The sequence below is a fragment of the Coregonus lavaretus genome (assembly GCF_964263955.1).
Source record: "Coregonus lavaretus genome assembly, chromosome: 11".
Lineage (NCBI taxonomy): Eukaryota > Metazoa > Chordata > Actinopteri > Salmoniformes > Salmonidae > Coregonus > Coregonus lavaretus.
In genome coordinates this window covers 14,133,475-14,152,080 of record NC_139998.1, presented here as the reverse complement: position 1 = coordinate 14,152,080, position 18,606 = coordinate 14,133,475, and the positions used below count along the sequence as shown (strand labels likewise).

The following is an 18,606-nucleotide window of genomic DNA, read 5'->3' as shown; positions in this document are numbered from 1 at the left end:
TATACAGCTCGCTGGTTTTTCTATGCATCGTCAAGACCAGACGGCAGACTCGGTTAAGAACAAGGGAGGAGGGGTGTGTCTCTTTGTTAACAGCAGCTGGTGCTCGGTCTCTAATGTTAAGGAAGTCTCAAGTTTTTGCTCGCCTGAGTTAGAATACCTCATTATAATCTGCAGACCATACTATTTACCAAGAGAGTTTTCATCTATATTTTTAATAGCTGTCTATTTACCACCACAAACCGATGCTGGCCTTAAGACCGTACTCAACAAGCTGTATAGGACCATAAGCAAACAAGAAAATTCACATTCAGAGATGGCGTTTCTCGTGGCTGGTGATTTTAATGTAGGGAAACTGAAATCTGTTTTACCTAATTTTTACCAGCATGTCACCTGTGCAACTCTAGATCACCTTTACTCCACACACAGAAACGCATACAAGGCCCTCCCTTGCCCTCCCTCTCGCAATTCAGACCATAACTCTATCCTCCTGCTTCCTGCTTACAAGCAAAAACTCAAACAGGAAGTACCAGTGACGTGCCCAATACAGAACTGGTCCGATGAAGTGGATCCTAAGCTACAGGACTGTTTCGCTAGCACAGACTGGAATATGTTCTGGGATTCATCCGATAACATTGAAGAGTTCACCAAATCAGTCACCGGCTTCATTAATAAGTGCATCAATGACGAAGTCCCCACAGTGACCGTACGTATGTACATAACCCAACCAGAAGCCATGTATTACAGGCAACATCCCCAGTGAGTTAAAGGCTAGAGCTGCCGCTTTCAAGGAGTGGGACACTAATCTGGACGCTTATAAGAAATCCAGCTACGACCTCCGACGAGCCATCAAACAGGCAATACAGTACTAAGATCGAATCCGACTACGCCGGCTCTGATGCGCGACAGATGGGGCAGGGCTTTCAAACTATCACTAACTGCCCAGTGACGCGAGCCTACCATACGAGCTAAATGCCTTCTATGCTCGCTTCGAGGCAGGCAAAACTGAACCATGCATGAGAGCACAAGCTGTTCCGGACGACTGTGTGATCTCGCTCTCCGTAGCCGATGTGAGTAAGACCATTAAAGAGGTTAACATTCACAAGAATACCAGGACACGTACTCTGCATTCACTGACCAATTGTCTTCACTGACAATTTCAACCTATCGCTGACCAGATCTGTAATACCAACTTGTTTGAAGCAGGCCACCATAGTCCCCATGCCCAAGAACACCAAGGTAATCTGCCTAAATGACTATCGCCCCGGAGCACTCACATCTATAGCCATGACATTTTTTGAAAAGCTGGTTATGGCTCACATCAACACTATCCCCTTAATTTGCATAACGCCCCAACAGATCCACAGATGTCGCAATCTCTATTGCACTCCACACTGCCCTCATCCACCTGGACAAAAAGGAATACCTATGTAAGAATGCTATTCATTGACTACAGCTCAGCATTCAACACCATAGTCTCCTCCAAGCTCAGGACCGTGAGACTGAACACTTCTCTCTGCAATTGGATCATGGACTTCCTGACGGCCGTCCCCAGATGGTGAGGGTAGGCAACAACACATCCTCCACACTGACCATCAACACAGGGGTCCCTCAGGGATGTGTGCTTAGTCCCCTCCTGTACTCCCTGTTCACCCACGATTGCGCGGCCATGCACGACTCCAACCCCATCATTAAGTTTGCCTTCGACATGACGGTGGTAGGATGAGGCAGCCTATAGGGAGGAGGTCAGAGACCTGGCAGTGTGGTGCCAGGACAACAACCTTTCCCTCAATGTTATCAAGACAAAAGAGCTGATCGTGGACTACAGGAAACGAAAGGGCGAGCACGCCCCCATCCACATCAATGGGGCTGTAGTTTAGAGGGTCGAGAGCATCAAGTTCCTCAGTGTCCACATCAGTGGAGGCTCCTGATGGCAGAATGGATCATAATAATGGCTGGAATTGAGTGAATGGAATGGTATCAAAAACATGGTTTTCATGGGTTTGATACCATTCCATTCCATCCATTCCAGACATTATTATGAGCCGTTTTCCCCTCAGCATCCTCCACTGGTCCATATCACCAGGAATTAACATGGTCACACACACCCACACAGTTGTGAAGAGGGCACAACAGCGCCTCTTCCCCCTCAGGAGGCTGAAAAGATTTGTCATGGTCCCTCAGATCCCAAAACATTTCTACAGCTGCACCATTGAGAGCATCTTGACTGGCTGCATCACCAGTTGGTACGGCAACTGCAAGGCACCGGACCGCATGGGGCTACAGAGGGTGGTGAGTATGGCCTAGTACATCACTGGGGCTGAGCTCCCTGCCATCCAGGACCTCTATTGCAGATGGTGTCAGAGGAAGGCCCAGAAAATTGTCAGAGTCCAGCCACCCAAGCCATAGACTGTTTTCTCTGCTACCGCACGGCAAGCGGTTCCAAGTCTGGAACCAATAGGATCCTGAACAGCTTCCACCCCCAAGCCATAAGACTGCTAAATAGATAATCAAATGGCTATCTGGACTACCTGCATTGACCCTTTATTTGCACTAAATCTCTTGCACTGACACACACACTGGACTCTACCCACACAATCACACATACTTACACTAAAACCCCAACACACACCCATAACATGCGCACACATGCATACTGACGTCACACACACACGCTGCTGCTACTGTCTATTATCTATCCTGTTGCATAGTCACTTTACCCCTACCTATATGTACATTGCTACAGTACCTCAACTACCTCGTACCCCTGCACATCGACTCAGTACTGGTACTCCCTGTATATAGCCATGTTATTTTTACTCTTTATTGTTATTAGTTATTCACCTGTATTTATTCCTTGTGTCACTATTTATATTCTTTATCAAATGTTTTATCTTTAACTGCATTGTTGGAAAAGGACCCGCAAGTAAGCATTTCACTGTTAGTCTACACCTGTTGTTTACGATACATGTGACAAATAAAATGAGATTTTTGGTGTACTCGGCCATTCATCACTGTTCATCTTGGCGGATGCCTCACCCCCCCACCATAGATATTTAATGTCTGTGTCAGAAAGTTTCTCTCCCACAATTCATAGTAAATCTTTCATGAGTGTACAATGTAGGCCTCTGTATTTGTTACCATGGCTATACTGGCTGGTTATAATGTTACCCAGTCAATCAACTCAGTTGCCATTACAGCTAAGACTAATTTATAGACATACATTGTATGCTTACCTTATTGAAAAATATGTGTATTCTTCCCATTTTGAAATTCAAGAAAGGAATGCAACTGTTAATTTCTCTCTATGGTTTGACATTGAATATAAATGAAAAATAAACCTTTTGTGATGAAGATGAGAGATTATGTTTTTTAAAGTCCAACTGCTATTGGTTCCCTTAAATCTATGACAGCCCTGGTTAAACCTGTGGCTGCGCAGTAACTGAGGCACAGGGCTGATTTGACAGTGGCAGATGAACATTTATAAATAAACAATGCTCTTTCTCCCCCTGTTGGTTGAACTGATACAGTGCCGCTGGGAAGTAGCTTGTCTCTCTAACCCTGGAGCTGGGTCCTCACTGTCAAACTCAATAACTATCTCATTGAGAGCATATGAAACAATGGCTTCTGCAATAACATACAAGTGCTGTATGATTGAACTAGGTCATTTCAGACATGTGACTAAAAGCTGCAAGGTCCTTCTTCCTCTCTCAATTTCCTTTTCACTGTCTTCACCTAGTGGATTCATACTGTGCCTACAGTAAAGGCAGACAAATTGAAAGTACAGTACATGCTCTGTCTAAAGAAAGTGTGAGATTAGCAAAAAGACATTCAGAATTATTTCTCACATGTACTTTTATTGTAAAGGTGATTTATTCCAAAATATGGTGTAATATGGTGTAGAGGCAAAATAAGAAAGAGAGAGGACAGAAAAAATAAGAGCGAGAACATCTAAATATGAGTTTGGCAAGTCTTGGCTGACATTTTTATCAAAATACACAAGAAAAAGAACAAAATATCGAATGATGCACACAATCTCTGCCCTCTCAATGGGGCATCTCTATGTTTAAGCCTCTACATGTATTACAATGGAATAAAAAGTCACAACAGATTCTTGTCTTGAAAATAATAATCTATTTGAGGCATACAAAAACCTGGAATGATTGTTCACCTGTGCTTTGTTTTGGAATATAATTGTCAAATTAACGAACTAACCACAGGATACAATATTTGTTATCAATTACTTGGTTGGTATTTTCATTCAATAACGTTTCAATACACTCAACACTGATTTTCGACACTGAAGACACTGAAGTCTTACTGTGTATACAGAGCTACATGGTACAAACTGTATGGAGTATTGTGGTTCAACCAATGGGGTTATTATGCCCAAATCAACAGGGCCGTGTTCTATGGAGACCTGCCTTAATGATAAAGGAATGCTGTGACCCAGATAAAGAAATTTTGGGCAGGAAAAAATGCCGAAGGCAAATTCCTTGTGATGCCCTAGACTTGAGGCCTGGACTGATGCGGCTCTTTCTAAGTTTTGCAAGTGCCCTTTTAAACATGGTTATCATCATAATCTGGCCACAGTTTTAAGTCTAGGGCCACAACCAGTGAAGTGAAGTCTTCTGACTGAGAAATGTTAGACATGCAAGAGTGAAAGAGTGTCATCACTGCTAGCTAGTAAAGCCAATACAACGGTAGTATAAAGACAAAAATAACATTGTAAAAAAACGTGTTGTATTGTGTGTGATGTATTGTATAGTTGTGGTGTACTGTATAGTGTTGGTTACATAGTAATACATAGGCCTGCTGAGTGATGAGGCTACTATAAGACTAATGACTGACGCTGGTCTCGTCCTCAGCCCAGTGATCCACTAAATGCCTACAGTAATGGCATCTCTGGAGAATCTCTTATCTCCATCCAACACACAGGTGGACAGTCTCCACCACAATGACTGCCAACCTTGGCTAAATCAACACTGACTGAGTATGCTTCTCCTTCCTCCCCCCAACCCTAACAAAGAGTGCACCGTATAATATCACAGAGAAACACAGATAAACAGCAGCGCCCCCTAGCAGGGATGGACTTTACATGCGCGGATCTCCTTCCTGTCCTTGCAGCTGGTGACCTGTGCCGGGGTGTTCTTGGCTCTCTTCTTCACCGTCATGAAGCGCTCCTGGATCCCCCCGCCGCAGTGCTTGGTACAGTCTGTCCAACTGGACCAGGGCCTCATCTTGCAACCTGTGGGAACAAGTCAATGACACAAGAGAGGAGGGTTTCAGATTAATTTATTTAGTTTGCCAAATCCATCCCTTTTAGTAATATTCTAATTGAATATGACATATCAGTTAAAGATGCACTATGCAGAAATCACTCCGCCATTTCCTGGTTGCTAAAATTCTAATAGTTCGCCTAATTTCGGTTTATGTGAAAAAATTAGCAAATATAGTGTACAGCACGGTTTCCCAAAGTCGGTCCTGCCCCCCCCCCCCCCCCCCCCCGAAAAAAAAGAAGATAAAAAACGATTTAATGAAATTGTTTATTTAGCCATACTGCTATTAGCCCATACAAACGCACTGAATAACATGGAACAACAGATAGTCCCCCCCAAGTTTGATCTGAGGTGTCTGTCCTATATCTGAGAGATCAGCAAACATTTGAATTTAACCCCTTATTTTTCGCACTAAACAGTCTCCGTATATACTTCCATTCATATTTCCAACTGGTACCGGGGGACCTTCAGACGAGTCTTATGAGGGGTCAAATTAGTGTGTAGCCCAAATTGTTCGGATGCTACAGACAGAAGTTGGCAGATTATGTGAATTTTTTTATGATATAAATTAGATTTCTACGGGGGCGCGGACATAGAGTCTAGGGGGTTAAATCAAAAACATGAAGTGCCTGCGGCACTCCAGGACCAGGGTTGCCTACCCCCGGTGTACAGAATCATTGTACCATCTAAACCGCTGTGAAATATATTTTCCATAACCAAAAATATTGTATTTTCAGCTGTTTGAAGCTGGTGTAGAAAAAATAAAATATAGAACAGGAAGCATAGAAATAGCGCACATAGAACATATCTACTGCTTCTTAGATTTGCTTTCAATGAGAATGAATTATCTATAAACCCACATTTCTATATGAATTTGGTCAGGTCGCCCAAAAAGTTACATATTGCAGCAATAAAGGAGAAGTTCACTATATTTGAACCAAATATGTTTTTTGGATGTAAATGGCATGTTATAGAAGAGTCCAGAGTCCATTTCACTTGGTTTTGAGAAACTTACCCCAACCAGCAATACACTTCCTTATCCTCGCTCTGCAGAGCCAGAGCTTCGATAAAATGTGAACAAAAGCTCCAAAAACACCCAAATATGTCCTTTTAGAAACGGCAGCATTCTCAGTATAATGATGCAGGTCTTTAGATGTTGTACACATTCAATTGTGTAATTACGCACTTCATCCGCAACGTTATACTGTATTCCATCTTGTGCAACGCAAGCCATACTTTTCCGTGTGCACATGTGCAGGCCAGACAGATAAATATCACAGATGGATCGAGGAAACCGCTCGAGTCGCACAAAATGGAATATAATGTTGCGGATAAAGTCTAAAGACCTGCATCACTATACTGAGAGTGTTGCCGTTTCTAAAAAATGTGGGTGTTTTTGGAGCTTTTGTTCATATTTTATTGAAGCCCTGGCACTGCAGAACGAGCATCCCTAGAGGATATACCACAGTGGGGGTATTTGTCACTGTCTACAGCTCATTAGCCCCAGGTTAAAGAGGCCTGTCCCTGTTTCTGTGGGGAGGCAGCAGTCCAAAGCCCACCCTGACTACTCGGCCTCTACCTGCTTGGAGCATCAGGACAGCCATCTGTGAGCTGGACCAGTCTCTGTATCACCCTGACAGGGCTGATCAGCATTGAGTGTAGCCGTTCTAACACAGCCATCGCTCTGCGCCCGGCTGGCCAGGCAGAGAGGGAGGGAGGATGGGGCAGGGTTGATCCTCTCAGGCCTTTGGGGGGGTGGGGGGGGTGGGGGGGGGGGCTCATGGGGAGGTACAACCGATACCTCAGCGGAGGTACAATGGAGGTACAACCGATACCTCAGCGGGACTCATGGGGAATTAATGATGTGAGTGACTTGCCCTATAAATGTTTTGCCCTTTATATTTGGGATATAAAGGATACATCAAGGTGGTGTATAAATCATGAATCAAGCATGGCTTGACAATGACATTAATCGAAATGTGGAACATGGCTGAAAGTGGTCATGACAATGACACTAATAGTGGTGTTGAAGATGATGATGGTCTTGATGAAGATGATGATGATAACAAAGGTATATAAACTCAGCAACGTCCTCTCACTGTCAACTGCATTTATTTTCAGCAAACTTAACATGTGTAAATATTTGTATGAACATAACAAGATTCAACAACTGAGACAAAAACTGAACAAGTTCCACAGACATGTGACTAACAGAAATGGAATAATGTGTCCCTGAACAAAGGGGGGGTCAAAATCAAAAGTAAGTCAGTATCTGGTGTGGCCACCATTATGTACTGCAGTGCATCTCCTCCTCATAGACCACACCAGATTTGCCAGTTCTTGCTGTGAGATGTTACCCCACTCTTCCACCAAGGCACCTGCAAGTTCCCGGACATTTCTGGGGGGAATGGCCCTAGCCCTCACCCTCCGATCCAACAGGTCCCAGACGTGCTCAATGGGATTGAGATCCGGGCTCTTTGCTGTATGTAACAGTGTTGCTTCAGTCCCTCTCCTCCCCCCTACCTGGGCTTGAACCAGGGACCCTCTGCACACATCGACAACAGTCACCCTCAAAGCACCGTTACCCGTCGCTCCAAAAAAGCCGCGGCCCTTGCAGAGCAAGGGAAACAACTACTTCAAGGTCTCAGAGCGAGTGATGTCACCGATTGAAATGCTACTAGCGCGCACCACTAACTAGCTAGCCATTTCACACCGGTTACACTCACCCCCCTTTTGACCTCCTCCTTTTCCGCAGCAACCAGTGATCCGGGTCAACAGCATCAATGTAACAGTGTTGCTTCCGTCCCTCTCCTCGCCCCTACCTGGGCTCGAACCAGGGACCCTCTGCACACATCGACAACAGTCACCCTCGAAGCACCGTTACCCGTCGCTCCACAAAAGCCGCGGCTCTTGCAGAACAAGGGAAACAACTACTTCAAGGTCTCAGAGCGGGTGACGTCACCGATTGAAACGCTACTAGTGCACACCGCTAACTAGCTAGCCATTTCACACCGGTTACATGGACATGGCAGAACACTGACATTCCTGTCTTGCAGGAAATCACGCACAGAACGAGCAGTATGGCTGGTGGCATTGTCATGCTGGAGGGTCATGTCAGGATGAGCCTGCAGGAAGGGTACCACATGAAGGAGGAGGATGTCTTCCCTGTAACGCGCAGCAATGCCTGCAATGACAACAAGCTCAGTCCGATGATGCTGTGACACACCGCCCCAGACCATGATGGACCCTCCACCTCCAAATTGATCACGCTCCAGAGTACAGGCCTCGGTGTAACGCTCATTCCTTTGACAATAAACGCAAATCCGACCATCACCCCTGGTAAGACAAAACTGCGACTCATCAGTGAAGAGCACTTTTTGCCAGTCCTGTCTGGTCCAGCGACGGTGGGTTTGTGCCCATAGGCAATGTTGTTGCCGGTGATGTCTGGTGAGGACCTGCCTTACAACAGGCCTACAAGCCCTCAGTCCAGCCTCTCTCAGCCTATTGCGGACAGTCTGAGCACTGATGGAGGGATTGTGCGTTCCTGGTGTAACTCGGGCAGTTGTTGTTGCCATCCTGTACCTGTCCTGCAGGTGTGATGTTCGGATGTACCGATCCTGTGCAGGTGTTGTTACACGTGGTCTGCCCTGCGAGGACGATCAGGTGTCCATCCTGTCTCCCAGTAGCGCTGTCTTAGGCATCTCACAGTACGGACATTGCAATTTATTGCCCTGGCCACATCTGCAGTCCTCATGCCTTCTTGCAGCCTGCCTAAGGCACGTTCACACAGATGAGCAGGGACCCTGGGCATCTTTCTTTTGGTGTTTTTCAGAGTCAGTAGAAAGACTGCTTTAGTGTCCTAAGTTTTCTTAACTGTGACCTTAATTGCCTACTGTCTGTAAGCTGTTAGTGTCTTAACGACCGTTCCACAGGTGCATGTTCATTAATTGTTTATGGTTAATTGAACAAGCATGGGAAACAGTGTTTAAACCCTTTACAATGAAGATCTGTGAAGTTATTTGGATTTTTACTAATTATCTTTGAAAGACAGGGTCCTGAAAAAGGGACGTTTCTTTTTTTGCTGAGTTTATATACAGTATATATAGCATAAAGGTGATGATGATGACTGACCTGGCTGTTCCTCCACTGCTGCGTCCCGTCCTTGCTGTTTGCCCCTTCTCTTCTCTTTCCCGCCGCCCACCTCTCCCCCGCGCCGTCTCTTCCTCTCCTCACTGGCCCTGGAGCCCCTTTTGCAATTCCTGATCTTACACTTCTTCCTCTGGACCGTCTCGGGGCAGGGCTCCCCTCCAAACTGGGGCTCCAGCTTCACCATGCGCGTCCTGATGGTGTGGCCTTTACCGCATGACTTATTACACTCTGACCACTCCGTCCACTCTGATACCATGCAGTCCGTAGCTGGGGAGAGATGGGAAAGGGTTGGGGGGGGGGGTGGGATATTGAAAGGTTGAGTGAAGAGTTACTTGCTAATGTTTTATTCATGTTCATCTACCGTGCTCATTGGACAACTACTTACTTACCTGACAATGATGAAAACACCTCAATTTCAGTGACATAAACTTAGCTGTGTTATATTTTTGCAAGTCAACACTTTCTAAAAGACACTGAGGGCTTACAGTGAGGGAAAAAAGTATTTGATCCAATGCTGATTTTGTACGTTTGCCCACTGACAAAGAAATGATCAGTCTATAATTTTAATGGTAGGTTTATTTGAACAGTGAGAGACAGAATAACAACAAAAAAATCCAGAAAAACGCATGTCAAAAATGTTATAAATTGATTTGCATTTGAATGAGGGAAATAAGTATTGGACCCCCTCTCAATCAGAAAGATTTCTGGCTCCCAGGTGTCTTTTATACAGGTAACGAGCTGAGATTAGGAGCACACTCTTAAAGGGAGTGCTCCTAATCTCAGTTTGTTACCTGTATAAAAGACACCTGTCCACAGAAGCAATCAATCAATCAGATTCCAAACTCTCCACCCTGGCCAAGACCAAAGAGCTCTCCAAGGATGTCAGGGACAAGATTGTAGACCTACACAAGGCTGGAATGGGCTACAAGACCATCGGCAAGCAGCTTGGTGAGAAGGTGACAACAATTGGTGCGATTATTTGCAAATGGAAGAAACACAAAATAACTGTCAATCTCCCTCGGCCTGGGGCTCCATGCAAGATCTCACCTTGTGGAGTTGCAATGATCATGAGAACGGTGAGGAATCAGCCCAGAGCTACACGGGAGGATCTTGTCAATGATCTCAAGGCAGCTGGGACCATAGTCACCAAGAAAACAATTGGTAACACACTACGCCGTGAAGGACTGAAATCCTGCAGCGCCCGCAAGGTCCCCCTGCTCAAGAAAGCACATATACAGGACCATCTGAAGTTTGCCAATGAACATCTGAATGATTCAGAGGAGAACTGGGTGAAAGTGTTGTGGTCAGATGAGACCAAAATCGAGCTCTTTGGCATCAACTCAACTCGCCGTGTTTGGAGGAGGAGGAATGCTGCCTATGACCCCAAGAACACCATCCCCACCGTCAAACATGGAGGTGGAAACATTATGCTTTGGGACAGGACAACTTCACCGCATAAAAGGGACGATGAACGGGGCCATGTACCGTCAAATCTTGGGTGAGAACCTCCTTCCCTCAGCCAGGGCATTGAAAACGGGTCGTGGATGGGTATTCCAGCATGACAATGACCCAAAACACACGGCCAAGGCAACAAAGGAGTGGCTCAAGAAGAAGCACAGTAAGGTCCTGTAGTGGCCTAGCCAGTCTCCAGACCTTAATCCCATAGAAAATCTGTGGAGGAAGCTGAAGGTTCGAGTTGCCAAACGTCAGCCTCGAAACCTTAATGACTTGGAGAAGATCTGCAAAGAGGAGTGGGACAAAATCCCTCCTGAGATGTGTCTAAACCTGGTGGCCAACTACAAGAAACATCTGACCTCTGTGATTGCCAACAAGGGTTTTGCCACCAAGTACTAAGTCATGTTTTGCAGAGGGGTCAAATACTTATTTCCCTCATTAAAATGCAATTCAATTTATAACAATTTTGACATGCGTTTTTCTGGAATTTTGTTGTTGTTATTCTGTCCCTCACTGTTCAAATAAATCTACCATTAAAATGATAGACTGATCATTTATTTGTCAGTGGGCAAACGTACAAAATCAGCAGGGGATCAAATACTTTTTTCCCTCACTGTATATTGTCCAGTGGGGGACTGGTATGGTTTTCATTTCAACCAGAGAAACACAAAGAAATGCAATGTTTATTGATAAGGAATAAATTGTCATATTTTCATATGTTATATCAGTCTGCCTGAAAAACAGAAAACTATTTCTCGTTTCAATCATTCTTTCCATAATCCATTTTCACATTTGACTGCATCATTCAGGGAATAATACGATTGTGTATTTTTGCGGAACATTTGTTATTACTTTGCAAGGAACCCGATTAGAATATCAATCATGGAGCTTTAAATGTCAAAGTACAAGGAGACAGAAGATGTCAAATCCTCTATGATGGAAATCTGCCTGGTGTCTGATTTCCACTATGTCTGTCTGTGAGCCTAAGTCTCAACACCTTTTGGCAACACACAGGCCATTGTTATGCGAAACAAACCATAGGAGTCAATTATACAACACAGAAAGATCTGGGACCAGGCTATGAGAGTGCTGAAAAAAGCATATGAATGTAAAGTTGGGCACTAGTTTCTAGTGGTCACACTTTGTATTGGTGTTGATGGTAGTGGTAAACAGTTTGGCAACATCTGATGGTGGCACTTACGACACTCAGGCTGCATACACCGCTCCACCTGTTCCAGATCCTCGGTACACTCCCCCAAGTCCGGAGACTTGAGCATGCGCTGGCTTGTACGCACTCCCTTCCCGCATGTCACACTGCAGTCGCTCCAGTCGGACCACGGAGACAGCATACATGGGATAGAGTCTGCGGGGATAGACCAAGCATGGGACTGTCAGTGTCACTCATTCTGCAGTCTGCACATAATACATAGTCATGTCCCCTGCTTTTCAGAACAACAGCTGTTCGGTAGTTTCAACATACAACATTCATTTCCTCCATCTTCAACTGCTGTGTTTCATACGTGGGACTTAAAATGATCTTATTGGGTGAATTGAGTGTACATAACATTAAGGACATCTTCCTAATATTGAGTCCCCCCCCCCCCCCCCCCCTACCTTTTGCCCTCAGAACAGCCTCAATTCGTCGGGACAAGGACTCTACAAGGTGTCTAAAGCGTTCCACAGGAATGCTGGCCTATGTTGACTCCAATGCTTCACTGGATGTCCTTTGGGTGGTGGACCATTCTTGAAACTTTTGAGCGTGAAAAAACAGCAGCGTTGCAGTTCTTGACACAAACCGGTGCGCCTGGCACCTACTACCATACCCCGTTTAAAGGCACTTAAAACTTTTGTCTTGCCCATTCACCCCCTGAATGGTACACATACACAATCTATGTCTCAATTGTCTCAAAGCTTAAACATCCTTTTTAACCGATCTCCTCCCCTTCATCTACACTGATTGAAGTGGTTTTAACAAGTGACATCAATAAGGGATCATGCTGTAGCTTTCACCTGGAATCACCTGGTCAGTGTATGTCATGGAAAGAGCAGGTGTCCTTAATGTTTTGTACACTCAGTGTAGTCTCATGTATTCTCTCCTATGAGATATTCTGTCAATTTCAGTGTGTACGTAACCTGTTGGATCTAGATAGGTAAAGACTAGAGATGCCCCTTGGCAGATGGCTGAACAAGGCTGCCTGTCACAGTGCTTTTAGATGGAGTGTCTCTGGCCTGCAGCCCGGGACCTGGGGGATGAGGCAGGTGTTGAGTGGGTGTGGGGGGCATTACTCACGGCACTCGGGCATCATGCATTTCTCCACCTCTGCCACCTCCACCTTGCACATGGAACCGTCCGAGGGGGGCATCTTCACCATGCGTTCACGCCGCTTCATGCCCAGCCCACAGGTGGTGCTGCAGGGATCCCACTCACCCCACTCTGTCACCACACAGCTACTGGGGGCTAATGGAAGGGACAGGGACAGATAAACGCTCATACACTGGGATGGTTCTTTGTTATGACAGCTTGTGATTACTGTTATTAACATTACTTGAGAAACCATGTTTCATTAACACATTGCTGGCATATAGCAGCTTTTCTCTAGAAATGTGTGTGGTCATACGCACATCCTTAAAAGAAATGTAGGTGCTGGGCTAAGGAAGTATACTTCAAAAGAACAGAAAGGCCCGCACACTGAATATGCTCCCAATTACCTCCTTTATTTACAATGTTTCGATCTTTGTCAGGTCAAACGGAGTGCTCACATTCAAAAAGATTTACACATTTCACCTCACATGACCATTACGCACATGACACATGGTGGGTGTGGAAACCATTCTAAACATGGCTATACAAAAAGGCACTAATCATCCATCACAGAGGTACATATGGTCATTAAGGATCAGGTACATACAAATAGGGCCGAGTTAAAACCTAGGCAACAGTAAAAAAGATTACTTTGGAAACTGTTAGAATACTGGCCCATAAGACCATTATGCACAGGTATATCCATTGCGCACAGGTAGTAGCTTTTCAACATAGGATTACTTTGACTATACATCATCACGCCATCATATTATAGACTAAACATCATATTGTAGTCTTTAAAGCTAGAATCCGCAGTTGAAACAATAACAAAGAAACACCCCGCCTCTGTTTTGGTTAAAAGCTGAGGGATGGGCCTGGAGAAATGTAACCATTCTCAAGTTTATAGACAGACCTATCGATGCAAGGACTGACCATCCATGATATAAAAACTATAGCTTTAACCGTGTTTTGAGGCTATACAGTGTTTGTTTACATTTACGTTGTTTACAAACATTGGAGTAAAACAAGCTTATATTTTGGGTTCTGATGAGGTATGACAGTTGAACTAAGCTCATGAGGGAAATAAGTTATATTCTATAAGAATCAATGGGTATACAGTATATCATGAATTATAAGTCCAAAAATGGTTGTAGCAACTAAAGATTCTAGCTTTAACACAAAAGGCCTGAACCCACAACATTATCCTGATGTCACAAAGACTCAGAGCAACTAGTATCACCATGTTTCAGTGAGACTCACAGCAGTCATCGTTGACCACACATTTCTCAGTCTCCTCAGTGTTCAGAGAGCAGATGGATCCATCCTCCGGGAACTGTTTGATGTAGCGCTCCCGAGACCTCATGCCCATCCCACAGGACACACTGCACGGAGACCAGCTGATCCACTCTGACATCATACAGGTAGACGCTTCTGGGAATGACGAGGCAAAGGCAAAGCCTGGTTAAACCACACTGGAGGCTGTGATCACCATTGTGTAATGGTGAGTGCAGGGTTCAGTCTGGTTTAACCAGGCTAGAGAAAACGAGCAGGGTCATTAACATTCCATACATGCAACAGCTCTGTCCATTTATTCCATCACTACTGGTTGACACCTCTGAATTCCACCTCCCTTCACCTTCTTCTGGTAACAAGTAACACACCCTCAAATAATGTATTCAGTCCTGCCTAATCTTACTCCGCTCTCTCCAATTATCTGGGAACCGAGCATGTAAGTAGATTTGTTTTCATAGAGGATGGATAAACTTTGGGGAACTTTCCATTCATTTCTCTCTTGTCTGGTCCATCCTACTGCCTGCCTGCAGATTGGAAGCAGCTGTGAGCGTAGCTTAATAAAACAGAACTAAGTGAATCATTAATAAGAGCTGTAAATAAATGTGGCCCTCATGAGGCCCCCAGGGGCCCCGTCCAGCTTCAGGAATATCAATCAACTATGGACATTAACGGAGCGATACATGAAAGCAAAGGAGTGACCTGCAGGAAGAAAAGCATGCGATGCCAGTCCTATTACTCGATAGTGTGTGGTGGGGAGAAACAATAGCCTTGAACAATTCAAACCCACTCATCAAGCCCCGACACAGCTGAGATTTGGGGCCCGAGATGAGATAAAGGGAGGAATGAGAGAGGGAAAGATAGTAGGAGTGAAGGCGAAAGAGAAAGCGACAAACACCTCTGCATGACTGATCATGTACCTTTTAGCATAGTGATCTAAATTTACAACTTTGATGAGAACTGGAGAAAGGAGCAGTTAGTTCCTGAGAGACAAAGTTAATGCCAATCTGACTGAATAGAACTGGAAGAAGAAGAAGCGTTTGTGGAATATCATGTATTTTGATCTCTACCTGGTTGTGGGACTTGATGAGACTCCAAAGTCCCAGCTTTGCATGTTGTATTTGAATGCCAATGACAAAACTGTGTTAATTGTGCATCTCAGGTAACATGTAAACCGGGAAAGGGAAAACAATGGCAATACAGTATCTTCTTGTGCTTGGCTAGAAAATTGGAGGAGGAGCGTGATACCATTTCAACCCTAATCCCTGTTCTCATACACAGGCCTGCTCCCATCTTAGTTCAGGAATCGTCTGTTTGCACATAATGGATATGTTGACTGTCTTTTGTCAATATGACATGCACACGATTACACAGGGATCACCAGCTCAGCCTGCAGAGCAGCAGATGAACACACAAACCTTTAGCCAACAACCTCTTCTTTATGACTTGCTTTGTTTAAAACAATAAAATATAATTCACTATGTCTTTTCTCCATTTTTGGAAGCTATTGGAGATGGAACAACATGTTCCGAATTAGACAAAACTGTTGGATTTCAATTCTCACACAAAATCATAGACGTTCCACCCAATATAGTCTAAAAAGCCAGCCATTTACCAGGCAGGCAAACAACTATATTCATGTCTAAGCTGAGGCGACTGTCAGCTGACTCATACCAGTGATTGAACTGTGCTATTCAAGTGCATGCATTAGTGCTATGAATGAGAAACAGGCCTGTGACACTGTCCTTAGTCCTCACCCTCCTCGCTGCAGCCAGGCCCCATGCAGGGCTTGAAGTCCTGGGTGTGAGGGCAGGGCACACTGAGGTCCAGCTGGGCCTTCAGCATTCTCTGTCTCATCCTCCGGCCCTTGTCACAGGTGGCAGAGCTGCAGGCTGACCATGGTGACCAGTTGGAGTAGATACATGTCTCTGGAGTGTCGTCTGGAGGAAGAAATACTCTATGACACAATGCATTGACAAGTCATCTTGGTCAGCTTGGGTAACAATAACCGCACTGGTTAAATTTCACTATCTTGTCATATTCTAATGATATGATGTTAATGTGTGGGGGGGGTATTCATACTACATTTTCTTGTTTATAACCCTACATTTTCACTGGTTTAGAATGTGCTGGTGCTGTATAGGTATGGACTAATGCCTAATTGCCTATAAAAGTAAATGCAAGTTCATACAGTTCAGGTCTTGCTCTAACCACAGTGTATAGTTACTGTACAGTACCCACAGTACGTGTATTGTAATGTACTAGAGACCGTCCTGTTTAGGAAACAGACAGTGTTGCCCTCAACAGAAAGAGGGTAGAGAGAACCCGGTTCAAAGGTAGCATTGGAAGGTAATTGCAGGGTGTGGTTAGAAACATAAACCCCACAGGTTCATTTCTCCTGCTTGACCGTGTTGATGGTGTTCAACAGACAGACATCTGGAGGTTTAAACAGGGATCCAGGCAAAGCAAGTCCAGCAGCTAGAGTGTGTGGCTTTTAAAAATTTGAACATCCCAAATTGGTTGAGATAAAGTGCTTCCACACCTTCCTCCTTCTCCTCCTGGCCAATATCTGCCACGATATCGTCCACGGTGTCCGGGACAATATTGCACTGCTCTCCCTGTGGGCAAGAAACATGATTCCACATCACAAACACTGATAAGATTCTCAATTTACCATTTAAAATAACATTCTCATCGGAGACAAGGGTAAACACCCAAATATGTGTAATTTATTTTCTGGGTAATCTTCTGTAGGTCAGGTCAATATGACATCTGGTTGTTGCTTTAAAAAATATAGATTTTTTATAATTCTTTGCTTCAATTGTCAGGAGACAAACACATTGTAAATTTTCTCTGTGTTTTCCAAAGACTTGCTATGATCACTATGGCAATATATGCTGAGTGTACAAAACTTGAGTTGCACCCCCTTTTGCCATCAGAACAGCCTCAGATCATCGGGGCATTGACTCTACAAGGTGTCGAATGCGTTCCACAGGGATGCTGGCCCATATTGACACCAATGCTTCACACAGTTGTGTCAAGTTGGCTGGATGTCCTTTGGGTGGTGAACCATACTACCATACCCCGTTCAAAGGCACTTAAATCTTTTGTCTTCACCCTCTGAATGGCACACACACAATTCATGTCTCAATTGTCTCGAGGCTTAAAAATCCTTCTTTAACCTGTCTCCTCCCCTTCATCTACACTGATTGAAGTGGATTTAACAAGTGACATCAACAAGGGATCATAGCTTTCATCTGTATTCACCTGGTCAGTCTATGTCATGGAAAGAACATGTTCCTAATGTTTTGTACACTCAGTGTACTGCCCATTCAAAGAGCTATGTATCCAAAGCAACATTACATGCATAGTGACTGTGAGGAGAGTTATGTTGCATGAACATTCACATCTCTTCAGAGAGAGGGAGCAGACACAGACAGAGATAGCGGAATGAATGAGCCAGGTGCTGTAGGTACCTTTCTGGCTATCCTTTCCACCACCACCCGGGCCAAGGCTGTGATAGGGCCTCCCTCAGTGTCGTAGAAGGGACTCTGGGGGTGGTCCAGGCTGGTCAGGGGCCGGATCCTCTCCTGGGGTATCGTGGGCTTGTTGGGAGACTGGAATGGTATGGTACAGGGTGGACTATGAGTGACACAATATGGACATTGGGCTAGGCATAAGTGTAACACAGGGTAATATAGGTCCACGGAAGATAATTAGTGTAACAGTACTAATAGTAATTCTAACAGGAGTTAGTATAGGTGCAGAGTTGGTATTAAAGGCCCAGTGCAGTCAAAAATATGATTTTCCTGTGTTTTATATACAATACCAGTCAATAGTTTGGACACACCTACTCATTCAAGGGTTTTTCTTTATTTTTACTATTTTCTACATTTTAGAATAATAGTGAAGACTTCATGTAGTAACCAAAAAAGTGTTAAACAAACCAAAATATATTTTATATTTAAGATTCTTCAAATAGCCACCCTTTGCCTTTTTTTTATTTTTTTGTCATTTAGCAGACGCTCTTATCCAGAGCGACTTACAGGAGCAATTAGGGTTAAGTGCCTTGCTTAAGGGCACATCGACAGATTTTTCACCTAGTCGGCTCGGGAATTAGAACCAGCGACCTTT

At 44.5% G+C, this 18,606-nt stretch overlaps 1 protein-coding gene across 2 annotated transcripts in view; it reads right to left on the bottom strand.

The window, feature by feature from the left end:
- Nucleotides 1-3,834: 3,834 nt before the first annotated feature.
- Nucleotides 3,835-18,606, bottom strand: part of LOC311137272 (spondin-1-like) — a 134,716-nt gene continuing 119,944 nt past the window's right edge. The window contains exons 9-16 of one of the 2 annotated variants that reach the window (XM_084171672.1): nucleotides 17,949-18,089; nucleotides 17,015-17,090; nucleotides 16,230-16,412; nucleotides 14,443-14,610; nucleotides 13,171-13,338; nucleotides 12,082-12,243; nucleotides 9,408-9,692; nucleotides 3,835-5,245 (exon numbers count right to left, since the gene is read on the bottom strand). In XM_084171672.1, coding sequence (XP_084027798.1) covers nucleotides 5,076-5,245; nucleotides 9,408-9,692; nucleotides 12,082-12,243; nucleotides 13,171-13,338; nucleotides 14,443-14,610; nucleotides 16,230-16,412; nucleotides 17,015-17,090; nucleotides 17,949-18,089 — 1,353 coding nt within the window. In that variant the 3' untranslated portion in view covers nucleotides 3,835-5,075. Of the gene's footprint in view, nucleotides 5,246-9,407; nucleotides 9,693-12,081; nucleotides 12,244-13,170; nucleotides 13,339-14,442; nucleotides 14,614-16,229; nucleotides 16,413-17,014; nucleotides 17,091-17,948; nucleotides 18,090-18,606 lie in introns of both variants that reach the window. The other variant, XM_084171671.1, reaches the window with a different exon arrangement.